General features: G+C 48.4%; 1 protein-coding gene across 1 annotated transcript in view; it reads left to right on the forward strand.

Annotated features, from left to right (window-relative positions):
* Positions 1–27,649, forward strand: part of LOC126540969 (scoloptoxin SSD14-like) — a 142,500-nt gene that overhangs the window by 31,365 nt on the left and 83,486 nt on the right. Inside the window, exons 2-3 of the mRNA XM_055076195.1 lie at positions 10,837–10,959; positions 15,994–16,091. Of these exons, the coding sequence (XP_054932170.1) occupies positions 10,837–10,959; positions 15,994–16,091 (221 nt within the window). The remainder of the gene's footprint in view (positions 1–10,836; positions 10,960–15,993; positions 16,092–27,649) is intronic.

Consider the following 27,649-nt stretch of genomic DNA (forward strand, 5'->3'; position numbering starts at 1 on the left):
GCCGCGTGAATAAAATCCGATGCGTAGTCGAGCATAGGTCTTGAAGAGGCCGGCATGTGCGCACTGAGGGTCTGCGTGGAAAGCGTCGTAGATAAGGTCACGGAGATGGCGGGGTATCACGAGAAGCCACTTGCGACCGTCAGAGAGGTAATTACGACGATAAAGAAGGCCGTCGCGAATGCAGAAGTGGGTAGCCTGGCGGCGAAGAGCGCGAGATAGTGAAGAGGTGGATGGATCAGAAAGGATGCTGATGAGAGCACTGATCCAGGCATCCTTGCGCTGCTCCGACGGCATGTTGCGCAGTGCATGAGATGGAACTGTGGGCTCAAGGGCGGATAGGCAAGCGCAGTCAGCGGAGACCGGTGGGCGAGAAAGGGCGTCAGCGTCCGTGTGTTTGCGGCCGGAACGGTAGAGAACGCGGATGTCGTACTCCTGTAGCTTAAGGGCCCAGCGAGCAAGTCGGCCAGATGGGTCCTTAAGGGTAGACAGCCAACAAAGGGCGTGATGGTCAGTGACGACATCGAAAGGGTGACCATACAAATAAGGACGGAATTTTCCAAGGGCCCAAATAATGGCTAAACACTCTTTCTCTGTAACAGAGTAATTAGCCTCGGCCTTTGTCAGAGTTCGGCTCGCGTAGGCAACGACATATTCATCAAATTCCGCTTTTCGTTGCGCGAGTACGGCGCCAAGTCCGACGCCGCTGGCATCGGTGTGGACCTCTGTGGGCGCTGCAGGATCGAAGTGGCGGAGGATAGGTGGCGAGGTTAGCAGGCAGGCCTTTGTCGCCACTTAGAAGGGCTGTCAGGGGTGCACTTATGGAAGCGAAATTTTGAATGAAACGTCGGAAGTATGAGCATAAACCAAGGAAACTTTGAAGCTCCTTTAACTTCTTTGGTTGCGGAAAGTCGGTGACAGCGCGGAGCTTCGCTGGATCCGGAAGGACGCCGTCTCGTGATACAACATGGCCAAGAATAGTGAGCTTTCGGGCGCCGAAACGACATTTTTTTTAAGTTAAGTTGAAGTCCCGCGTCAGTAAGGCATTTCAGAACTCGCTCGAGACGGCTGAGATGGGTTCGGAAATCAGCGGAAAAGACAAGTACGTCAACCAGGTAGCATAAACATGTGTTCCATATGAGGCCGCGTAAAATATTATCCATCATTCTCTCAAAAGTGGCTGGAGCGTAGCACAGGCCGAAAGGCATTACGATGAATTCGTACAATCCGTCAGGTGTTACAAATGCTGTTTTAGGTCGATCAGATGGTGCCAAGGGGACTTGCCAGTATCCGGAACGTAAATCCAGCGAAGAAAATAACTCAGCTCCCTGCAAACAGTCGAGGGCGTCGTCGACGCGCGGTAACGGGTAAACGTGCTTGCGCGTTATCTTGTTCAGACGTCGGTAGTCGACGCAGAATAGAATAGAGCCATCCTTTTTCTTAACGAGGACGACCGGTGATGCCCAGGGACTGTTGGAAGGCTGCACAACGCCACGCTTGAGCATGTCAGCAACCTGGTGGTCAATGACTCGGTGTTTAGAGACGGATACTCGGTAAGGGCGCTGCCGTAAAGGTGCATGACTGCCGGTATCTATCTGGTGAAAAACGGTCGATGTGCGGCCCAAACCGGAAGCATGGCTGTCGAAAGAAATGCTGAACCTCTGCAGGAGAGCAATAAGCTGGCTTCGTTCTGAAGATGACGTGCCATCGTCGATGGAGCAGTGGAAAGCGTCGAGGAGTGACTGATCAACCGCAGAGTCACTAGTAAGTGCGCCAAGGCCCGCAGAATTCGAAACGGCAGGAGCGTCAAAGATGCTAAAGGTGTCGACGGTTGAACAAGGCCTAGGCATTCACCATGAAATAAAGCTAAAGGGCAGGCTGTGGGATTGTCGACGACTATTTTCGTGACGCCATTGCGAAGAGTAAGGAGAGCAAAGGGCAGCGGAGAACATCGGCGGCGAATGAACAGCTCAGAGGGCGTAAAGAGAACAGTGGCATCAGGAATAGCGGCGCATGACACAGGCACAAGCAGGGAAGAGCGTGGAGGGACGGAATTGTCTTCGGAAACAAACAGTTTAACACTGGAAGGGTCGTTTTCGATAGTCTCGACGTCGGGAAGTGCAGAAAGTTCGAGTTCGGCGTGACAACAGTCAATAACGGCGTTATTATTTGCAAGGAAGTCCCAGCCTAATATGATGTCATGGGAACACGTGGGCAGCACGACGAATTCGAAGGTATACAGTAGACCTTGAATGAAGACGCGAGCAGTACAGGCAGCGAGAGGCGTTATATTTTGAGCGTTCGCGGTTCGAAGGGCGAAGTCGGAGAGAGGCGTCAAAACCTTTCGTAGTGTGCGGCAGAGTTCGGCGGAAATTACGGATATGGTGGCTCCTGTATCTACAAGTGCCAGGACGGCGATTCCTTCGACAGAGACTTCAATTACGTTGGCTGGAGAGGGGCGAGGACTTGGGCATTGCGACGTGGACGCAGTTCGTGCCTCGGGAACTGCGGCCATCAGTTTTCCTGCTCGGTGGACACGGGACGGCGCCGCATCGGAGAAAGCGAGCGACGACGGGGAGATGGTGAGCGGCGAGTAGAGGCGGTTGGGCGGTCAGGGGAAAAGGAAGAGGTAGGAAGGCTGGAAGGCGAAGAGGAAAACGGGGCGGGGAAAGGTGGCGGTCGCCGGATGTTCTGAAGAGGAAGCATGCCACGACGACAATGGCGCGCCACGTGACCAGCACCACCGCAAGCAAAACATATTGGGCGGTCAACGAAGGTGCGCCACTGGTGTGGGTAAGGTCCGAGTCGCGGTTGAGCATTCGGAAAATGCTGTCGGTCGGGCAGCGGCATAGGAGGAAAATGTCGTCGGTCGTGAAGCGGCATAGATGGCGGCAGAAATGTCGGTGGTCGATGCATAGAGGGCGGCAGGGGCGTTTGTGGACGAGATCGGGAAACTGCTTCAGCGTGAGAGGAGCCGTGACTGGTATCTGCTCAACGGCTGGAGGAACGGCTTGAGATACTTGTTCTTGAATGAAGTCGCGGATGGTAGGATGCAAAGCAGGTGGTGGTTCCTGGACAGAAGATATCAAAGATAGCTGGCGGGCGACCTCTGCGCGAACGAATTCCTGGATTTTTACGAAGAGAGCAGCATGGTTGTCGTCGACTCCAAGGCTTGATAGAGAGTCGGCGGGTGGGGTGGGACGTCGGGTGTGAAGCCGTTGCCTGCGCAACTCGTCGTAACTCTGGCACAATTCTATCACTTCAGCGACAGTGTGAGGACTCTTCGATAATAACATTTGAAATGCGTCGTCCTGAATACCCTTCATTATATGTTTGATCTTTTCTCCTCCTCTGACATCGACGCATTCACCCATTTGCAAAGGTCGACAATGTCCTCAATGTAGCTCGTGAAGTTTTCTCCGGCCTCTTTGGATCGTGTGCGCAAACGTTGTTCTGCACGAAGCTTTCTTACTGCAGGCCGACCGAAAACTTGGGTAAAGTTGGTCTTGAAGACCAACGACGAAGTGAGGTCGGCTTCATGGTCTAGAAACCATAGTTTCGCAACGTCCGTAAGATAAAATGCGACGTTTCTCAACTTGGTAACGTCGTCCCACTGGTTATGGGCACTCACTCGCTCATAAGACGAGATCCAATCTTCAACGTCTTTGTCATCTGTGCCGGAGAAGATAGGGGGATCTCGCTAACGCGAGGCACCGGCACAAACCAAGGTGGCCGGCGCCGTTGGAGGAGCTGGAGGAGTGCGTGCGTCGTCGAGCATGATGGGGGTAGAGTGCGACTCCGAAGTTCCAGGGTGGTCGAAACCCAACACATCCATCACTTGCTAAGAGATTTATTAGCAACGGGCGCGAACGAGTAGCCGTCACAAGCGTTCGGCGAAAGACAGCAACCACGAGCTCATGCCGGTAGCGATGGAGCTGTGGCGCAGGCAGGCTATCCTTCTTCATTACAATATATATAAAAACGACGTCTGTCGACACTTGACGAAAGATTTATTAGGTTATCTACCCGCTAGCTGCTCGTAAGTTCGCCGACACCGCGAGAGTCACGTTGGTAACGTGACCACTTAGGGGCAGCGATGTTTTCGGCCGGCCAAACAACCCAAGGACGCAAGTAGACGTAGCGGTCTGCGCATGCGCAGTACCGTCGACCCTAGTTCTTGCGTACGCAAGGCGTTTGCGTCCCCTAAACTAAAGCTCTCTAATGATGTTCCACTGCTTCAGCATTGTCACATGAGCCCGATGGTCCCGCTTGCTCTTCTGTGCAAAGCTTCACTGTGTCAATCAGCTGTTGCTTTGCGGTTTACTCCTTGTCCCTAGTGTCAAGAAGAGAACTGATGATATCGCTGTCCGCATTCTCACCTGCAACACTGCGAGCCAAGTTATAAAAAGACAGACAGGGAACTGTGAGCACGAACTGTTGCGGCGTCAGGTGAGAGTTGCAGCCAGATGACAGCCTAACAATCCCGAAGAAGTTCTCCACTTTATCCTGACTAAGAGCCGGGACGTCAACAAGTAGCTATAGCCAACTTGTTCGTGCAAATAGCGAAGGAGCTCAAGAGTACTTGTCAGGGTAACTCTTAAGCCCTCCGCTGTTGACTCACTGAGGAAATGCTTCTTATGAGCATGCTGCTCCCAGATGTCCAAGAAACTAAGCATCTCCATTATTTTCTCAACACCTGCAGAGGTATGTCTCAGTGCTTCTGCTGGGTACCTTGCTGTCATTACACCAATCAGGGGCTTCATTCTCATGAATAGCGTTTCCGTGGCTTCAGTAAGACCGCAGCTCCTCTCCAGCTGAGTCCGGTACAGAAAAAGTGCTCGCAAAGCACCATGACCAAACAGTTGGAAGGCATAACTTGCCCGCATTTTTACAATATGGCTGGGGCTGATATGCACGCTTGTTATTTCTGACATTGCCTTGATTGTGACAGCATTACTGTCGAGTTTGAAAGCCTCTCGAGCAAACTGCATGGAAACGGAACCCTCAGGGGTGTCAAAATTTGTGAAGAGGAGCCGGTTTCGGACATTTTTGACCAGGTGTAGAAAATCAGAAAAAAAAAAGCAAAACACGGCCGCTGTTGACAGGGTGTGGCTTCTTACAGACCACTTCTTTCGATGTAGCTCGAATGTTGAACATGCGCCACATTTTCCTGTTACAGGATGCTGCGTCGCACGTTATGTAGTCCACAAACAGACCAGCTCTTTCTGTCAGAACTGTGGACTCGAGCACAATTTTGGCCAACAGGTCACCTTTCACGTTCTCATTGCTCCCAAAAACACCAATAACTTGAGACCAGCTACCAACAAGTGGCACGAACATTACAACGAGGCCATGATTGCATGGTAATCGTTTTTTTCTTTTTCTGGTGTACAGGGTCCCAAGTAAACAAAGCCTTCAATCTTTGCACCTGTTGTCAATGACAGATGTTCAGCCAGCTTCATCTCATCTATGATTATTCCACCGTGTCGGTGGAACACGTCCAGTTGAGCAACTTTCTTTTTCAAAACATCCAGCATCTTTTCATTAAACCCATAGCCGCTCCTGTACTGGGCAGTGTACTTGCGTAGGGTTATTTCACTTGGCAGAGCCAGGATTTTCTGCCTCCACATATACTGATAGAGCTTCGGGCTTCTCATCTTGAGAAGAATGCATTCCAGCATCCAGTCTTTGTCATATTTGATGGCCCGTGGACTCTTCCTTCTGGCTGCCTCAAAACACTGCCTGACAGCGAGCTGCTGCTTTGGAGACAAAGAGCTTATTTTTTCAGCGAGTACTTCCTCAGCTGTTCTAGCACACTCACTTTTCATTTCTTAAGTTCAGCGCGAGCTTCTGAAGCTTTGATACAAGTCGCTGGTTTCTTTGTGCACTTGCTTGCAGCTTCCTCGCAACGCTGCCGCGGTTACCGTTACTATTCTTCGTTCCTTCACGCCTTTTGAGACGTGACTGGCACGTAACTAAGGCTTTTCGCAAATATTTGCAAACGGCGCAAGCCGTTCCCTCTTTCACTGCCTTTCTTTGGCAGTTAGTGCTATAGGCTGTTCCCGACTTGTGCAAAATTTGTTTTTTCAAGTGTACGGTAAGGCTGGCCAGCAGGCAGCTTTCATATTGCAACGCTGCGCCTTTGCAGATATGCATTTCATGTGCTTCCTGCAGGATGTTAACGGCATCTTGAATTGTTGCCACTGGCGCGCCAGCCGCCTGCTTACCCAGCAGGAACGTCTTCGACTGCAAAGCGCCAGCGCTGTCTGCAGTCATGAACACGGCCTTTTTCACTGTCACCTCACCTGAAGTCGAGTCGAGGGTACATGAAGTGAAACATACTCCGTATGCGTCATAAAGTTCATGCAGCGTCCAACGCTTCCCAGGCACCTTCATATCCATCAGCGTGGCGACATTCGCGGTGCCAGCCGCACCAACTTCGTTGCCAACCGCAGGTTCGTCAACCTCTGTCTCCTCTGCAACCTACCTTCGTGCCTTTTTCTGCGGTGCGACTTCGTCACTGCCCTTGCTTTTCCTTCAATTTCTCTTGGGAGTGGGCTTTTCGCTTAGGTAAGCTGGCAGGTTCGGCAGAATTGTGGGGACTGCGTCTGGTGCAAGTGTAGGCGTCCCTCGTGGAATGCGAACTTCTTCGCCATTTGTGCGGTGCACATAGTCTCTGATAATGAGACGTTGCTCAAAATGCAGTTAACATACCGCGCAGTCTTCGGTTAGCGGCTTGTCGGCTCTGTGTAGGTGCCTTTCTCACGTGGACCTCCGCTCAGGATCTGCAGGCGCCTTGAACAGCGGCAGCTTCTTTGCAGTTTTTGTTCGAGTGTATCCTCTGCTACACCCTGGGTCGTAGCTGTGGTTGAGGCGTTGCTTTTCACTAATCGATGCATTGAGTGAGCGCATTCGCATGAGAAGAGTACGCGGAACACAACCGCACGGAACAAAAAAGCACACCCGAAACACAGCACTGCAATGCACTGGCCGTGCATGCCGAAACCAGTCGCCTTCAGGAGTGGTCGACGAGAGCGCCACCGCTTCGGGCTACACTTCCGGTGATGCGGTAGCAAGGCGCTCCTCCCTCCGTTCGTTCTACTGCCCTCTTCTAGTTCACGGTAATTATGCTTCAAAAGTAACCAAGGGAACGAAATTAGTTAGAATAATGTTGGGGGTCAGAGGAAGCGCCAAAACTTGTCTCAGTAAGATACACTACACGCTATAAGGGAACTGTGTCACGGCCGAGCTGCTTTTCGCTAACTGCATCACAACGCCGGGGCGACCATTATGCTTGAAAAGTACCAAAAAAAGAATGAAATTAGTTACAATATTGTTGCTGGTCAGAGAAAGCGCCAATACTTGTCCCGGTAACCTTGAGTACTCGTGAAACTAACTGCATCACACAGCCGAGCTGCTTTTCGCTAACTGCGTCACAACGTCAGGCGCGGCTAGCGGACCCATAACCTACCGAAATTAGTTACAATAATGCGCGACCGAGGGAAAGCGTCGCAGACATCTTCCAGTACGACTCGTTAACTCAGATTAATGCGCCAGGATGGCTGAGCTGTTTTTCACCAACTGTGTCGCAAGTCTAGGTTCTGTGCCGTAATCCTAATCAATTGCTTGAAGTGCGTCGCAGACGGTCAAACAAGATTTCTCACCTTGCCGTAGTCCAATAGTGCAGTGGTGCTGTGTCGAAGTGCCAGAAGGAACTCAAGAATGAGCCGGGAACCCAACAAACCAGCTACATCGGAAAAAGACACAAACAGGTCACCGAACAAGCAACCGCTTACATGCGCATCGCTCGTTTCGGTGGCGTACGTGTCTGGCGCAGGTCGCATGCATCTGGCGCCTCTGGCGTGCAAGATGCGTGCGTTTCCTTGCGTTACCTAGGTTGTTGCTAGGTGACGCAAGGAAAATAATTCCGAAACTATAAGTTCATTCATATGGAAATTTTTTGTTAGTTTTGGCAGGAAATAATTAAAAAAATAAAACAATGTCTGTTAACTCCATTTCACATTCTTATTTTCCGATGCTTGCGGCAGCTAACGGACGGCATCAATACTAGCGTGACGTATTTCCTGTTGCCAGTTTTCGCCGATTTTCCCCTCTTGTCGAATTCCTTTTCCTATGGCCGTATCTTGAAAGCGATCTGCAATGCGGCCAAAGTACGCATCCGCCTGGGCGTCATCTTCAGAGCAGTCTGCGATGTTTGCAGAGTGTGCGTAGTACTGGCAGCTTCGTATGCGCTCTGCTTTGGACGTTTCGTTCGTAAGGTCAATTCCATCGCTCCTGCTGCCGCAATTCCTCCCTCGAGCATTCTGACAACGAATTTCCGCGCTCATCTTGCGAGGTGTGTTCATGTTTACCTGTGTGCTCGTGACACCGTGTTTGTTAATTTAGTTTCAACACGTTGACGGGCTAGCTGGTTTGAATCCATCACAGAACGTGTAAGCGCGACTGAACGACGACGTAGAAAGAAAGAGACACACACAGCTAGCGCTGTCTCGGGGATTCTTTTTATATATACTCGTTCCGTCGCGCTTGCACATTATATAACTGTTGATTTAGTTAGTAAGCGAATGCTTACAAGTTTATACGGCCGATAAAACTACTGTCCTTCCTTTGTACAGCTATCTCATAATTTACTATCGCAATCGGTGCTTCGCCTTGCGGCCGAAACCGCGACTTCTTTTTTTAGTTGTCAGCCGGATGCTGCAATTACCACGCCCTTGATTTCAAGTTCGTTGAGTCCTACAGTACAATCCATACGATATACAATAGCACTGCGAACTACACGCAAACGTAGCTTCGTCGAAGGGTGCTGAACAAAGTGATCGAACTGTGCGCCGCCGGGAGTACAGGCAAGGTGGCATAATACGAGCCACGCAAATGCTGATCCTGTTGATACGACGCGTTTTAGTCGCCGCACTTATCGTGATGCATGCTTCACATTGTTCACTTCGCTATACCATGTCACCAAGGCCAGCTTTTTCATCCGTCATGTTGGCCTGACTAGTGCGCAGCGAGCGCGGATCATCGTAAGACCGCCACCAGCTGGAAGAACATTCTTGCGCTGAATTCACAAACGCCTATTGAGGCCTCTTAAGTAAAGGAGGAAAGTATCGAAAGAACAACGCACGAATCGAATGAAAGACGTGAGCGACGTCATTTCGACCAGGACTGTGTGCGTGTGTGTGTGTGTGTGTGTGTGTGTGTGTGTGTGTGTGTGTGTGTGTGCGTGCGTGCGTGCGTGCGTGCGTGTGTGCGTGTGAGCAAAACCGTGTGCACAGACGCTACATCATTTCGACCAAGGCTAAACTGAAACTTTTAGTGATATAAAAGAAGGATGAAGGTGACAGCACGGAATAATTAGATAATTAGACAAGTTTGATAATTAGACAAGTTTAGGCGGTTTCTTTTTAGTTGTTTCATTATGCATGGAGAATCATAGCCTCGAAAGCGTCGATAACAATAACCGTCCGCAGCCCTATGAGCGTGAGAAAGGTCAAAAAAGAAAAGTAGGAGCGCTAAAGAACATCAATGACGAACCTGACTGTTGTCGTGGATGGACGCGATATTTTTCCTTGCTACCACCCAATAGGATTTCATGACGAGTTTGAAAGTAGAGAGGCAAGTTGGGCTAGTTGGTGGACGTTCATCTTGTAGCACGGTTATTGCTTCGCTATAAACACACGGACAACCACGGCGCGCGTCCTCTCCTCTTCTGCTTCTGTTGTCCGTGTGTTTAGAGTGCAGTAACCCCCTTATTACAAGACGAGTATGAAAACTCAGGCTATTGCGCGCATAAAGATACACAGCCTACCAGACATTAAGCAGAAGATCGCAGCGCAGCAGTTACTGCCTTCCACAGTAGTGCACACCAAATACAATTATGCACTAAAACTGTTCATTGCATTTTGAGATGACAAATCAGAGCACGCCACAGAAATATAAGCACGTGCCATCAGCGGTTATCAGTAGTGTCCTCTGGCCAATCGGCCGCTACAGCGTGTTCCAACGCTTACCCGCTTCAGCTGGAGCGGCGTAGATAGACATAATTAGGTTCGTAAGGCTGCTTGCGCCTATTGTAGAAATCATGTCGGCAGCTGCGACGGTTGTTTAGGTTCTGTGAATCGACTTACGCTTACGAGCAGTAGACAGCGCCAAACAACATGACAAAGAAAGGGACAGCGATGAGACGGGACAGAGGGCACTGGAGATGGCCTAGTTGCACTAGCTGCGCATGTGTTGCGCCGCCTGGCAACAGCGTGGAAAGCCCCATCTGCACCTCCACGGAGCTTTCGTGTACGCCGAAGAAATGGTGCAGAAAGGTGTGCTCCTACTTCAGCGTTAAGACACCAACGTGACCACCACGAACACATGTGATTGAACGTTTATAGTACGTATATGTTTTCGTTTACAAGACATTGTATTGCCTCTATAAGACGCCTGAATAAAGCGATCAGTTTCACTTTCCACTCACATTGAATAAGCGCAAACACGTTTCAGCACTCTTTTCGCATTTATGGAAAGCTTCACTGTATATAGATTCCGGCAGCGCACGTTGGATCTGCTGCATTTTTCTTTTTTTGCCGAATGTCTTACCTATATTACATTTTTAACACGTAGAAAGGTACCAGCGCAACCAGGCGCAAGTCATCGGCTGCAATGCCAGGTGATTGAACGCTTGCCAGACAATAAATTCGCCCGTCCTCTACCCTCGTGTGTTCCCTTAAACAGCGAGCTATATGCACCTTACTTACGTGCAGAGCGATTAGGACGTACTGAGTTACAGGAACATTCATTGAAATTGCACCGCCTTTCACAACGCAGATGGATGTACTACAAAGCCGGCAATGCGATTGACGCAGCTGTGGCGACGCTGCTCTGCCACACACTCGCTTTACCCGTCTCAAACGGCATCGGCGGAGGCTTCGTGGCGACTATCTACTGGGCGTAAGTAGTTGCGCTCCCTTGTGGAACGCTTGAGCTTTATGGTGCAAAAGGCAACTGTAGACATTTTGTAGGGGTAAGCCAACCACGACCTGAATGTTTGTGAACTTTCATGCATGTTGATGTCCTGTAGCTGACCTCATATGTGAACGAACGAGTTGAGCATGTACGTGTGTAACTGGATCGGCGGACTGTATGGAGGACTATGTCTTCACCGTGTGAATATGCGGAATCTCTAATGGTCTCATGAGTATATAGCTTAGACTGAGTTCGGGCAAAACCAGATGTTAGGTCTTTGCAGGCATTTTCTTCTTTATCCTTGTAGCCTGTGGAGTCGTGGACGCCATTTCACTCTCAAAGGTAATATTGTAAGAAAGTGATGATGTAAAATGACCAAATTATAAAGGAATGCACACCTGATACTTCCGACTCATTTTGTTGCGTTAAATGATGACACTACATCACGAAACTCGTAAAAAAATACTGACAATTATGTCACCGTCCTAAACAATTTACTGCTGTCAGTTCAGGTTTCGTATCCCGGAAGGTGTATGTGTCATGATGTCGTGACGCAGAGGTGGTCACGTGAGAGCAGAATTCTACGCGAAGGTATCGCATGCAAAGGAGCACATCGCCATCATAAAACACGAGACATCCGAGCCTTACTAGTCTTCTAGAAAACCGATTGAATTTTCCAGCTGCAACCAAGACTTCTAATGGTAACTCTGGGGTGGTATTCTGTAAGAGTTCACCTAGTGGACTGTCCATTTCGGCCGTTCCTGATTGGCTGCGGCCGTTCGTCTCCTCCTCGCTCGTGCAGCTGCATCCAATCAGCAGCGGCCGAAATAGGCAGTCCACTAGGTGGACTCTTACAGAATACCACCTCTGTTTATTCATTTGTGAGCATAGAGCATTCCTTTCCGATAAAACACCACACAGAGGTCCGCCAGATGCAATAAAGAAACAGCAAGATCGCGCACATTGTACGTACGCACCGGAAGTAGATGAAGGAAAACGTAAACATGTTTTCTCCACATTGCATGCCTGTTTCCGTTACGAATATCGGGGTGTGGATTTACAACCTTATCGATTAGGCGACATATTTTCAACCACAAATTTGTTGCATGCGTGGATTCGCTACTTCAGTGTTTAGTAAAACAGAATCGTGACTGCGTTCCTGAGGCTCATCAAGACACCACTGCGGCAGTCATAAAGGCTTTGAAAAACCTGTTGATGCTCATAGGATTTGACACGGAGTATCTACCACGCATTGCAGTTCACAGCGCTTCCATGAACGCCGAAATCAACAACGGTGTCTTCAAAGCGATGAAGCAGGATAGGCAGTTCCTGAACTTGCTTAAGATCAGCTGTGTCACACTAATCAGGGAACCCTCCCTGATAATGTGGACTCTTGGCGGGCGAAGTCAACGTGCATTTTGCTCATTCAACGAAGTGCAAGTCTATTTGAGCCTTTGCAACGGGGAAGACTCACAACCTATCCAGAGAATATGCCATATGAGATGAACTTCTTTCATGCCGGTGGTCGTCTGTCTTGAACCGATGGGTGATGTAGCTCAAACGCTTTGAACAGGCAATTTCTAATTAAGGATGCTACAGTGGAAAACTTTCATATAATACATGCTTTGTTGCAATAAAAATAGATCTACCTCTTCTACCTTCGGCCCGTCTTGCGAGAATTTCGGCGCAAAAGCAATGCCTGCACGAAGAACGATGCGGATTACGCTAATCTTTTTGGAGACATTGCGCTTCCCATCTAAGCTGCATGATGTAACTTGGCGAATATTGACGCGCTTCACCGCCACGTAGATGGGCACTTACATGTCAAGCTGTACCTCGAATACAAGTTTCAGAAGCTCACGAACACAACGCCCTCTGCTCTAGAACTCGACATTGTACGCCATTGCTGCAGCTGCACGGCAGTGCCGTGACGCTATTCAAGTTCGCCTCGCCGGCGTCTGCTTTATGATTTGAAGTGCTTGTACGAATGTTAGGGGGCACGAGCCCAGCAAACATTCGAGGAAATCATCGTGGTGTTGCTTGAACTTCCTGGCACCCATAAAAAATTGATTTCGCAGATGTACAGTGGAAGAAGCTATCCCTGGTTAACTTATCGATGTGCTGTCCTTGCTGCACTAGACGTCCTTCGAGGAAAGAGTATTTAGCCAACTCGGCGTCGTAAAGACAGAGCGCAGCAATCGTCTGAGCACCACGAGCAACAAACACCTAAGTCCTACAGCTAAGTTCCCCGTCATGGGAAATTGCTTCTACTATGGCCTTCTTGTCACCGTGGCAAAAAAACGTGCTGGAAGCCTACAGGCATTCTCTGCAGCATTCGCTCCTGAATGTGGTCAAAGTAAGTGCGCAGGAAGAGCAACGCAATATCTGAGGATGCGATGCAGCGTTCCGCCTTGAGTTTTACGATGACGCGACATTGTGAGCCACACTTCCTTGTGCACGTCGGGGTTTCGCATGAATATTGACAGTGTCCTATAAAATGATCACACGTTTTATTATCATTTCTTATGATTGACCAAGTTTCTTGTGTCGCTCCTTTTTCATTTCATCGTGTTCACGCTGTCATCATTAAACTGTGATTATGGCGCTGTTGTAATGCTACCGTCGTCATAAATCGTCGTTGTGCATTCGTTGTCGTACTATTTTCGGGATCTCGTGGTCATTCCATCGTCGTTATTCCAGGTCGTGCAGTTGTGGTCACACCATCGTCGTTACGCACCCGTCGTCATGCCATTGTCATCATTTCGTCGTCGTCACGCTGTCGTCAGTTTACGATACTCATAATTCGGAATCGTCATCCCATTGCCGTGATGCCGTCGTCATTATACCGCCTTCGGCTGCGCCAGAGTATGCCTAGAAAGCCGGATAGCGCTTGAGGATCGGCTAGGAGCGTGGCAATTTAAACGATAACGCTGTAAAACGTCTTTTACAGTGAAATTTGATGAAAAACGGAGAGCGTTCAGACCCTCAAGTGATTTGGCAAGCTCGAGAGCAAAAATTGCTGGCTCTCCCGTAATCGAGAGTAGATGTAAGCATGAAATGGCAATCGGCAAAGGAGATTGGTTTGATATGATACTAGCCAGTATCTTGAAATGGCTGCACATGTAGTGAACGTGGGCAACGGCACACTCCACCACACCACACCGCACCACGCCAGACTGCGCACTGGTCCACATGGACGCTGCCCAGCTAGAAGAAAACTGGCTGAAGGCCGCACGACAGGCAGCGAAAGACGCCAGGGAGGCAGAGCGCACTACCTAGGTAGAATAAGAATGAACTGAATTGTGTTGTTTTACGTGCCATACCCACAATTTGATATTGAGGCACACCGTAGTGGGGGACTGCGGATTAATTTTTACCACCAGGGGATCTTTAACGTGCCCCCAATGAACGGGACACGGGCGTTTTTACATTTAGCCTACATGGAAATCCAGCCGGCGCGGCCGGGCTTTGATCCCGCGACATCGTACTTAGCAGAGCAATACCATAACGCTAAGCTAACGCGGCAGGGGAAGCGCATGAAGGAGGCGCCACGCAGCGTGGCGCCATCTCTCGAGATGACACAAAACCCACGCCGCGGAACTCGCGGACAGTTGGCGTTCAGCGCTCAACGCCAAAAGATGACAACCAAAAGATGACAACCCTGTACCTGCTTTTTGAATGTCGCTATTGGAAATGACAAATAAAACTGCAGTGTTCCGAAGTTACAGCTTGAGTGATATATGGAACAAACATTATGAATAACTCGGAAGCAATATTTTTGTAACTTGTTGGGGCAGTAACTAGCCTATGTAATACGGTTCTGAACAAAGAGTTGAGACCCTTAGACCGCATTTTTCTAAGTTTTCACTGGCTGCCCGGATGATCTCGTTTTATTCTCGCGAACTTGCCCGGATGTTCTCGTTTGAGTGCCCGAATAACGGCTCTGGCTCTTTGCCAAGGTGACTGGAAGGTGGCCGACACCGGCAGCTAAAAGTATTTCATGCTTAAAAACGTATAGTCCCCACTACACCTGCAGCTCGAACACTCACGTTACACATTAACTGTACTGTGAGTTGTTATCGGGTTTCCAAGAAAGCGCGGAGTCTTTTAAAACCCAACGGACTACGATTGTTGTATCTGTTATGGTGGTTTATCATGTAGACAACAACATGCGTGGTGCACTGTCAACAGAGCCATTGGTTCCTCGTTGTATTTAGAAAAATGAGAAAGCGCGAGCTCGCTGTCCAGAATTTTTGAGCTTACGTTGGTATTTTGCACAAGTTCAGGAATTTAGCGCGGTACCGACACGAACAACAGGAATGAAGAAGTACGCATACACGCACAACCATCGTAGTTTGCATGCAGAGCCAGATATGCGTAAAACATGGGTAAACCATTTTTTAGCGATGATCAAAAATATCTTGTGATGGCTTTGTTTGTGCTGCTATGGCCACGCTTTCAGCCTTGCAACGTTCTAGCCGAGCAGAGAATTTCACATTTCTGCACATCCGCGGTGTCATTAAGAGACTCGTGTAGACAACAGAGCCAGATTATCATGTAAGTAACAGTGCTACATAAACCAACGTTTCTAAACCAAGGAGTTGAAGATGCGCATGCGTCGAAGGTAATGTGCGGCAATGTGAATTTCAATAAATTATATTTGAAAGTCCAGCGTCCGTCGGTGTTTAACGTATTTTCCTTGATCAAAAATAAGGTACAGCGCGAAGGACAAGCAGTGCGAGAGACGACATACACAGCGCTGTGTATGTCGTCTCTCGCAGTCCTTGTCCTTCGCGCTGTACGTTATTTTTGATCATGAATTACCAACTGGCCCAAGCAACCACCCTAGCTATTTCCTGGTGTGTGTCCCCCCGCCCTCCCTTTGTGTTTCGCTGGTGCCCTTTTTTCAAGGTCACGATGTACCAACTGGCTCAAGAGCTAGCGCTAATAAACCAATACTTTTCCATGGCTTGTGTGGATACAAAGTGACACATACATTTGCTATTTTTCCGACCTTAGGAAAGAGCAGAAAGTGTACACACTTATCGCACGGGAAACTGCTCCTGCGGCGGCTACGCAAGACATGTTTGTTAACAAACCGGGAGCTTCTCTGAGAGGTGAGTGTTCCGGAATGTGTTTGCGGCGTTAAAGCACGAACGTACAAGTAAGTCAACGGCTTAACTTAGTTGTGGACAAACTTCTTCGTCTAATCATATCGAGAGAAGTTAAAGACGAGAACGTGTGATAATGAAAAAACTCAGTGCCCTTCCACTCTGTGAACAAGGATGAGAAGCTGTGCATGTGAGCCCCTTAATGGCGAACTTCACCTCCGCCGCGGGTCAGCCCGGCATAGGACATGGCATGATGTAGGTTGTGAAAGATAAACAGGTATGCAGTGAAAGACGCCCCACGTTGACAAAGTGTCGTATCGCCTAAAAAAGTTCTTGAGAAAGCGCGTATCAAACATGCATTTCCGGTAGGGAATAAGCTAGGGTCCCTATGTAAGCCCGTAAACTAAGATTTCACTTCAAGCTCGGGGTGTAAGAAGAAACAATCACGAGAGTGGGTGTAGTTTACTATGAGAGTTGTCTGTTGCATTAATTTACTGTGTAGTCATTGCATTGGTTAGAGAAGGCGATCTATTAACGACCGCCTGAGAGAGTGCCCCAACCGGATGCGTGGGTTTAGAGGCACCCATCTGCCAAGTTATATCCCTGTCACACGGGAAGACTTAATGTCATTCGAATCGAATGCCATTCGCATATAATCCCATTAATCGGGATGTACACGGGAAAATGTAATGTCAGTCGAATGGAATGACATTTGTCATCGAATGAGTTAGGGAAACTCATTCGCATTGGATTTCGAATCGAATGTATACTCTTGACCCCAGATAGACAACAGCGGCACGCAACGCGAAAAAATAATGCGTGCATCAGCAAAGTCTGAAGATATTTTTTTAGACTTATAAAAAGGAATAATTATTTTCGCCGCGATGATATTTTCACCACGGGCTGTGCTCAAGCGCTATTACTCTTTGCATCAGGAGTCTGTTGCGGCGGTCGGCCATATTGGTTGTGTTGATCGAAGTGCTTTTAGTTATGAATAATTGGCGTCAGAACGTTTTCGAGCGTTTTAAATGTGCTCGCAAAAGTTCTTAAACGCGTTTAATAGGCGGGAAATTTCTTTGAATTTCACAAATTTTGTTCCTCATCGTCATTGCTATCATTTGCGAAGGCCATTATATTTTACTGTGTAGCACTGCAAGAGACCGAATGGCATTCGATGCATCGAATGACATTCGATTCAAATGACATTAAATCTTCTCGTGTGACAGGGGTATTACAAGTGCAAGTACACCCCCAGTTTTGACGTTTGCTAAGTTGTGGCCAAATGCATTGACAAAAAGTCACGTGAAATTTATGAGGCCTTTCTCATTCGCAGTGCAGGTGAAAAGAAATCTGTGAGTGCGCCTTCTATTAACGTAATAGATAATTAATTTGAGTATCTTTTCAGATGATGCGTGTTTTTGCACATGTGCCTAGGCAGTTCATTCACACCCTCCTATTCCTCCCCCGCCCTCTCCGTTTCTACTTATAGTCCCGCCATCTGAATAATAAGTTTGGTTGTTGGTGCGCGCTCTATCCCCATTTCGCCTTCTTCCATCCTTCCTTCCTTCTGCGTTTGCGCACTAAAAAGAAATTTTCCTTGTATGTCCTAGGGCAAAGCTTCTCAGGACCATGTAAATAAAGTTCTCTGTCTGTCTGTCTGTCTGTCTGTCTGTCTGTCTGTCTGTCTGTCTGTCTGTCTGTCTGTCTGTCTTTTGTATGAAGAACGTCAGATACAAGCTTCTTCGCCAATGTTTTTATTCTTTTGCAATTTGCATGACATGTATGAAACTTTGTATCAAACTATTCAACAGAAAAAGAGCCATAAGTACTACTTTATCTCTATAAGAGCCAAATCCAATCTTAAAGCTTGATTTATTACAAAAATATCCACATAGTATTTATTTCTGTACTCACCTACGCGGCAGAAACCTGGAGGCTTACGAAAAGGGTTCTACTTAAATTGAGGACGACGCAACGAGCTATGGAAAGAAGAATGATGGGTGTAATGTTAAGGGATAAGAAAAGAGCAGATTGGGTGAGGGAACAAACGCGAGTTAATGACATCTTAGTTGAAATCAAGAAAAAGAAATGGGCATGGGCAGAACATGTAATGAGGAGGGAAGATAACCGATGGTTTTTAATGATTACGGAATGGATTCCAAGGGAAGGGAAGCGTAGCAGTGGGCGGCAGAAAGTTAGGTGGGCGGATGAGATTAAGAAGTTTGCAAGGACGACATGGCCACAATTAGTACATGACCGGGGCTGTTGGAGTAGTATGGGAGAGGCCTTTGCCCTGCAGTGGGTGTAACCAGACTGATGATGATGGTTCTGACTCTGTAGTAGCTTTGTTTACTTGTATCATTATTGACTCACGAAATATACTGAATACAATTACGAGATGGGCTTACAGCAAACTTGCTCTTTTTATTGAAATTTGTTTGGATGGATTTGGCTTACATTGGGAAAAAATCATCGACGACTACGATACTCCTTAATGCGAAATTTGAGTGGAGTTATATACGCAGTTTCGTTTCGCGATATTCGCTGGCGCGAACAATCTGTCTCGAGCGGCACGTTGCAAACGGAGCGAAATGTGGCGCGACTGTCTCGCTAATCGGGAGATCACGAGAGGCGGCGCGCGGGTGACACGTGTGCGCTATTCACAGAAGCCGCCGCAGACAGACCCCCACTAAAGAAGCGCTTTGTTTCCGTACAGACGACGCGCGCTACTCCGGCGCCATCTCGTAGCCATCGTCTCCGCAAAGCCGGTCTTGCGTGGCACTACACTTTTTTTTTCTCATGCTTTCGCCATATCCTCCTCTTCCGCTTTCTGACTCATGGTTTCGCTGCACCTTCCTTCTCCGCTTTTCTCGCGCTGTCTTCGCTATCACCGGCTTTCATGTCCCGCGGCGCTCCGCGTTCGCTTTCATCCTTCGCTGTGTTCGTTCGATCGGTTACGAGGCACCCGCCGACGCTCACAGCAGGAACGGGCGCCTAAGAGCTACGATCTAAAGGACATCTTCGCGCACTCATAAATACACCCCTCCAGATAGCGACCGGTAGCCAACGGCCTATAGCAGCCATGACAAACCCGCGAATATAGGCAAAGAAAGCTTCACTTTACAAAAGAAACATGCGGATCCAACGCCTATGTTGCAGTTTACGTGTAGCGAAAATATTGTGACGCGGGTAAGGGAATAATGAAGAACTAATGCCCATATATAGAATTCTGTTTGTTTTCATTCCGTGCAACGTGAAACGCGTAATCTGTTGCAATGATCGTTTATGCGTTGCAAATGCCACAACTTCTATATCGCATTTGCCATATGTGTAAATGCGTAAAAGGCTTCTATATCCCTTTTGTCACAGTGGCCATAATTATGGAGCAATAACTAAACCATACACCAAGAGGCATATTCCGAATGGCTAAATCATAGAAAATCAAGCAAATTAATGTAGCCACTGAATAAAATGCGCGATTTCCTTAGTAGGTCGGTGTGATTTAAAGGTACCTGTGAGTGGACATTATATCTTCCGGTTTCATGTAAGATTTACGCAACAAAGGTGTAAGTTATGGGACCAAGGTGCGCTTACGCGCGCTACGTCGGCGGTTCGCGTACAGGCTTATATATATTAGCCTTTAAATCCGGGACCGAGGCAAGGACGTTTCTTTATATAAGCAAGTGATAAGAACTTGTAAAGCGTTCCTGGTGCGATTTCTATATTAAGTCTTGTGCTTTTGCTCCTCAACAGGTATATACCATCAAGTTATGCGGCCCATTTTTTTCAATAGGGATAGCGGCACATAACAAGCGGAATAGTGTTATCACTTCTTAAGCGAAGAATGTTTTAAAGGCTTAAAAAAACCTTCTGTCAAGAACTTGTCGATTATGAACAACCATGCCGAGAATCAGATCTAACGAAACACATTCACTCAAATGTGGCTTAAATTAATTGAATCATGTCGTTTTATGTGCCAAAACCACGATCTGATAATGAAGAACTTCGCAGCGAGGGACTCTGCACCACATGGAGTTCTCAACTGTGCACCTAAGTCTAAGCACACAGGTGTTACCGATTTCGCCCCCACCGAAATGCGGCCGCCGTGGCCGGGATTCGATCCGGGGACCTCGTGCTTAGCAGCCCAACACCATAGCCACTAACAACTACGGCGAGACGAAACTGGTTGCAAAAATTTTGTTCCACAAACTATGGGTGCCGTCGGCGGTATAGTATCTAAACAACTGGCCGTCAAGGTTTGCAATAAAGGAAATGCCGGCCCTATTTCAGCACCCCACTCTTAATCTTTCATCACCTCGTTGATAAGTAGAGTTACTGTTGGAGTATAGATCTGCGGGGGCACTTTTTGTATTTTTATTGCGGTTAGCACTCTTTGGAAACTTCACCCGGTTTACGGTATGTCTGTATATTTGGCCCTATCTAACCTCTTTAATGACAACTTGGGTTGATGGGTAGTCCATGGTCGAATGGGCAGAGCATCGGGTACTGTGGTGAGGGAACCGGGTTCCAAACCAACCGCTGGACCAACTTGGATCCCCGGGTAAGTGCCGCTTTTTATTAACCTCTTTGATACCAAAATGTCCACGGTAACACAGGTTATGCAAAACACGGTAACCCAGATGATACAGACTTGGTTCCGATCTCCCAAGAGCGAAATGGAGAACCAGATTCAGGCCCTACAGAACAAAATGACAAAATCGGGAGAAAACTTCAGTCAATGCATCCACATGCTAGAAGAAAGAGATAATACTCCCAAGAAGCCTAAGTACCCTGCGAGAGAAGCCAGGATCATGAAGACCCTAAGCGAACAAGATGGCGAGGCTAACTGAAGAGAAAGATGACTACAAGCAACACCCACGGCTCAAAATATTTGGCAATGGAACTGTCATTCCATCCGAAGTAAGAGAAACAACCTTGTACAATTCTGCACGCAGTTCGACCCAGATATTATAGCCTTGCAAGAAACCGAAGCTGAATACTTTAAAATCAGTCGTTACCTCACTCACGTCACCGACGGCAAGACGAGGGCAGCAATCGTGACCAAGAAGGCCAACGCTCAACGACACGATATTCAACACCGCTTCGAACACACCCTCGTCGCAATCGTACCCGAGAAAAAACAGCAGCAAAGCCTCTTTGTGTTAAACGTGTACAGCTCGCCAAAGGACCGCCTAAAGGATCTAGACAAGCTAATGCGAGAAGTGAAGAAGCTGAGCAAGGGTAACGGACTGATAGTTGTTGGTGATTTTAATGCTCCCCATGCGGTCTGGGGATATGCGGCTCCAAAAAAAAAAAAAAAAGGGAGAAGATGTGCACAACGTAGCCCAACAAAACCTCCTCACGCTACTCAACGACCTGCACATACCCATGCGCATCGGCAACAGTATCTAGAAACACCAGCCCCGACCTCACAGTCGTACACGGACTCAAACAGTATGAGTGGAGCTGCACGGACGAGAATCTGGGTAGCGACCATTATATTGTGCAAACGATCATCCCGCACCACAAAGCGACGATGAAGATCGGAAAAGCCAAGATCACGGACTGGCAGGCCTTTCGCACAGACGAGAGCGCCATTAATGCGACGATAGACAACATAGGAATATAAATAAGAGGAGTCATGGAAAAAGCCGAGAGGCATACGAGGACAATCCAACTGTAGCAAGACACCGCCGTGGTCGACCCCCACTTACACCACCTGTGGGAGGCGCGAAGGTGACTTGCGAAACGCTGGCAGCGTAACAAGTGCAACCGGAAACTCCAAATTCGAATCTCCAAGCGGATCAAGGAAACGCAAGAGTACTAAACAACTTGAAACACAGAACTGGCGCGAAACATGTAACAAGCTTCAAGGGACCTTAAGCAGCAAGCGCACTTGCGCGGTACTCAACACTTTCCTATCGAAGAAGGAGAACAAGAACGCCACAAAACAGAAAGTGCAGAGACTCATACACAACCACCCGGGGAAAGAGGAAGACATCATCAAAGAAGTGAAGGAGAAGTTCTTCGGTACAGAGCGGCACATAACTGTAGATTCGCACTTTGACGAGTGTCGAGGCAACCCAAATATAGAACTGGATCGGCCCTTCACAGAAGCAGAAATCGAGAGGGCCTTGAGCAAGCTCACCCGCAACACGGCGCCGGGGTAAGACAGAATAAACAAGACACTCCGGAACCTTGACGGACCCTCTGTAGACGCACTCAAAATACATCAACGAGTGCTGGGAACACGGTAAAGTACCACCGGAATGGAAACATGCCGAGGTGACCATGATACCTAAACCCACGAAGTTCATCAGCGCGCAATACCTTCGACCTATATCCCTCACCTCGTGTGCTCGAAAACTCTGAGCACATGGTGCACAACCGCATGATCGTACATCTGGAAGACAACGGACACGTCCCCAACACCATGTTTGGATTTAAAGCTCACCTGTCCATGCAAGACGTGTTACTGCAGATCAAAGAAAAAGTCATCGACAAACTGGACACGCACACCAAAAGAGCCATCCTCGCACTTGACGTGAAAGGGGCTTTCGACAACGTGTCACACAAACCATGCTGCAACACCTCAACATATATAACTGCGGGAAAAATATATATAATTACATCAAAGCTTTTCTGAATGAACGGACCGCCACAGTGGGGATAGGCAACTTACGCTCTGGGAAATTCAACATACCGCGAAAGGGAACGCCACAAGGCTCCGTCATTTCGCCGATGCTATTCAATCTGGCGATGAGCTCGCTACCCACACAACTGAAGCAAATAGAAGGGATTGGTCACACAATATATGCTGACGACCTCACCATCTGGACTACGGGAGCGTCGACAGGCAAACAGCAAGACGCTCTGCAAGAAGCGGTTGACACAACGGAGAGGTACCTGGAAGCATGTGGACTGACGTGCGCACCAGAAAAGTCAGAGCTCTTGGTGCTAAGAAAGCGCACAAGAGGCCGACAACCGCAGCATATACCAGACCCGGAAGTAAAGGTGGGAGGCATCAGGATTCCGCAGGTAAAGACGCTCCGCATCCTCGGACTGCTGATTCAAAAGGATGGGGCCGGGGGAGCAGAGTTGAAAAAAATTCAGAAAGAAGTGCAACAAATAACCCACCTAATCAAAAGAGTGATGAGCAAAAAGCGCGGACTTAAGGAGGAAGACTGCACGATAATAATACAAGCGCTGCTCACGAGCATCGTCACCTACGGGACCCCATACGTTGACATGGAGAACAGTCAACGAGACAAAGTAAACGCCCTCATCAGAAAATCCTACAAAATTGCGTTGGGCCTGTCTCGCTCAACGTCCACAGTTAAACTACTAAAAATGGGAGTTCACAACACGTGGGAAGAACTCGTGGAAGCGCACAACGTCAACCAACTGGGTAGGCTAAAGCTAGCAAAAACGGGAAGAGCCCTGCTCCAAGATCTGGGCTACAAAGTCGAGGATGAGAGGCACCCAGCGTATCCTACACGAGATCAGAGACGAGCTACGCATAAGTACCATTCCCAGAAACATGCATCCCGAGTACAAGGAAAGGAGACAGGCGATATACAGGCAAGGTTTGTAACAGCGCACCCAAGACAAGGACAACAGGCAGAATAAAACGACGACCTTGCCGTCCTGATGGGAATACAAGCGCTCAACCACACAGTGGAACGCACCAACAGCAAAGAAGAGAATGTGAGATACACGGACGCAGCTGCGTACAGAGCAAACGACCGATTTGCAAACAGCGTGGTCGACGAGAAGGGCTAAGAACATACGTGCCAAGGGAACGAGCACAGCGGAAGAGCTGGGCATAGCCCTGGTCATCGCAACGTGCAAGAAGACCCTGGTTACCATGGTGACGGACTCGCAAGAAGCATGCAGAAGGTATGTCAACGGAAGGATCGGAAAGGCAGCACTTCAAGTCTCAACACCGAGATAGAAACAGCACAAATCCTCTGAACACCGGGACACGAATTTCTCGCGGGGAACCAGACGGCGCACGCCGCGGCTCAAGATCATGCACGCCGAGCCATCTCCGACACGCAGAGAACACGGACCAACGACTGTGATGAGTATGATGAACGGATATCCAAGAAGTATTTGGATATCCTGGCGCACTACAGGAAGCAGAGGCGTCGCTACCCGCCCGCGCATACGACGATGAGTAGGGAACAAGCGGTAACCTGGAGAAGACTCCAGGCTGGAACCTACCCGCATGGAACACTGCTGCACGCCATGTATCCGGGCACTTACGGGCGAGACTGCAAGTTCTGTCCGCTGGACACGCCCAACACCTTGCGCCATATGGTGCTGGAGTGCAGGAATAACCGCGAAGTACTACGGTCATCATCACCACCAGGCGATCACATGCAGGAAGAAGCGGATTCAGAGGAAAAATCGGAAGACCAGTGGGAGGCTCTCTGCTGGTGACGCAAGACCCTGACAGCCAGCTACGGTTGGTGAACAGGGCTCGGGCGGCGGCAGCGAGCCATGGCTACCTGGACTGAGGAGGCCACCCACTTTTGGGCTCAAGAAGCCTGGTCTAACAATAAAGTTTAGTTCTCTCTCGCTCTCTTTGATGCCAACTTGGGTCACTGCTGCTTGAGATTGGGAGCTCGAAGAGGGAGCTGAAGAATGTCGACGTAATGCGATTTCACACGCCATAAAATTTATCTGTTGTGCCCCAGAAGTAGTCTACCACTGTTGCCTTGGCTTAATTTCTCAACTTCTGGCGACTCTTGTTTCCAGTCGCCAATTTTGCACAGAAAGTGCTGTATACTTAGGGAAAAACCAGATGAGGTAACGGGTGGCAGTCATATTGTTTATGGGTTTAAAGGTTACTGCAGGGTTTGATGATGGAAGCTGTGTCGCAATATTTTAATTTTTACTTTATTTAACTCACATCGCGGGTATATGGTTGCGACGATCTGTCAGCGTCGCGGGGAGCCGCCACTCGAGGTAATAATGAAGCAAAAGAAAGTTAAACTCAACTGACGTTTTCTCCGGCTGCAACTCGTTCCTCAAGCATGCAGATCAGCTGACTACGAACCAAATCCCTTTTCTGGTCCCTGGATTAGTCTAAAAAAAGAAGGTTGAACTAACGAAGCAAAAGCGACCCGCGTGATGGTGACTACTGAACGCATTTCGAGTTAATCGCGCGGGCACCGAACCTATGAGAAAACTGGACTTGACACCCCAAGAGATGCCGATAAATACCGCCATTCAAAAGGAGTGAAAGAGGCATCAAAATGTTGCCCACCGAATAGCTGTCAAGTCTCAACATTGATTTGGCGGCACTTTAGAAATGTGTGTAAGTATTGGTGGCGTGGGCAGGGAGGGGTATGCCGCTTAATTTCGAGGGGGGGGGATTCGCCCAGCCCCACCCCCCACCCCTGGGTACGTGCCTGCGTAGGGATGTACCGCTGATAGTACCCGGTGACCCCTAAGAAAGATCGGATATCGGTCTTCGTGCGAGGCTGCGGGAAATCTCGTATCGCAGCCACCTTTAGCTCAGAGGGACGGCGACGGCCCTATCCGGTTGCGTGACCGAGATAAGTCACTAGTGCTTGCGCCATTTGGCACTTTCGTGCCTTGACCGTTGAGCCTGCTTCATGCAAGCAGGCCAACACTACCCTCAGATGTTGCATATGCTCCGACCAGGATGCAGAACATATCGCGACATTATCTAAGTAAGCAAGGCGAACTCTTCCTGTGCTCGCAACACTTTGTTCATAAGGCTTGAAAAATAGTACGGTGTATTTTTCAAACCGAAGCTTAGGACCTTATGGTGGAACGTTTCCAACAGAGATATGGAGGCGAAAGATCTGCTAGCCCGCTCTGTGAGTGGAGCCTGCCAGTAGCCTCGAAGTAGATCCAGGGTAGGAATAATTCGAGTGCTACTAACTTTCTCGATGTTTGGTATAGCATAAACCTGATCTTTAGTGAACGCGTTTACCCGGCGGTAATCTATGCAAGGACGCGGATCGCTCTCACAACGCTCGATCACTTCTGGAGTGAACCTTTTTTCCACCGCCGCGTTCATGATCTCACGTTGGCGCGGTGACACTCAATAATCCTTTGACCGTAATGCTCCGAAGAAGTGAGCTCGATGTCGTGTGTAAGAACCGATGTCCTTCCTGGCCTATCTACAAAAAAGTCCGGAAATTCTAGCAAGATTTCCTGCAACTCTGTCATTTCTTCAGGCTCCAGCTGCGCTTTAGAAACTAGTTCCTTAATTAGTTGTTCCCTAGCCTCTCCGTTAGTGACTGACACGAGCCCCGGAAGCTCTACCGGAATCTCTTCGGGAATGTTTATCATCATGAATACAACTGCTTCCCGTTCCCCTGTAAGGATTGAACAGATTACAGTGACAAACCCGCTGTATCTTCCGCTTTCCAGGCGTGCTTATAACGTCGTTCGTGTCAGACAGTTTCTGAACCACGTTTTCGGCACCTTCCCACTGCACCTCGAGCTTGTTTTTCTGCGATGGTCGCAGAATCATTGCTTTAGTGCCGGCTTCAGATCGACGGGATATGGCTGTCTGGTCGTAATACACCTTGGACATGCGCTGGGCTTTAGACAGCCTTTTATGACGACTTCTGCGACTTCCTTGAGCGTTCTAGTATCTAAAGCACGTACTCGCCAAAGTGGGTCTTCCCCGCGCTTTTCCCATGATTCACGGAGCATACGCAGCAGCGATCGCAGCGAGCGGCCGTAAACGAGCTCTGTTGGCGAAAAACTGGTGGCTTTATGCGGCGTGGTCACAACGCAAACATGGTAGTAGGCAAGCAACGCTCCCAGTCTGTCTTCCTTTCGAAGCATAACGCCTCAAGAGGAAGCTTTAGCTCGGGTGCTCCTATCTAAATAAATGTAAAAGGAGAATTCATTTTTCTTGGAAACCGCTGCACCAAGTTTGACGAGATGTGTTGCATTCAAAAGAAAAATTTTAAGTCTAGTGGTGCTTTTGTTTCGAATTTTTATTTAGGTCGTCTATTGTTTTATTAAAAATTGGCAGAATTCGAAAATTTCATAAAACGAAACTATGAAATTTACAAGTCTAACTCAGCAATGAACAATGATATCACAATTCTGTGAGCTGCATCTAATAGTACAAAAATTCACGTAAGACATTAAATAACATACCAAATGTGTTCGCTTTCAATTATCTAATGTATGCCGCTTACAGAACCGCGATATCTGCTCTTGATGCAGAACTATTATTCTTGTAAACTTCGTGCTTCTATTTCTTTTTTCAAACTTTGGAATTTCTGAAAATCTTTTTATCAACATTCAGGCTCTTAATCGAAATTCCGCATGTAGCAGTCACTAGAAGTGAACTTTCTCTTTCACATGCAACAAGTTTCATGAAAATTGGTTCAAGGGTTATCTCAGAAAAACGTTTTTGCGTTTTACATGTATTTGAATGGGCCGAGTCGGACTTGGGCCCGAGCTAAAGCTTCCTCTTAATGCTGCCACGAGTTACGAGCTGGTACCATTTGTTATGGGATGGGGTTTTGGCGACCTTCAACAGCGTCTGCTTGGAGTTGGAG

This window comes from Dermacentor andersoni, chromosome 2 (genome assembly GCF_023375885.2).
Source record: "Dermacentor andersoni chromosome 2, qqDerAnde1_hic_scaffold, whole genome shotgun sequence".
Taxonomy (NCBI): Eukaryota; Metazoa; Arthropoda; class Arachnida; order Ixodida; family Ixodidae; genus Dermacentor; species Dermacentor andersoni.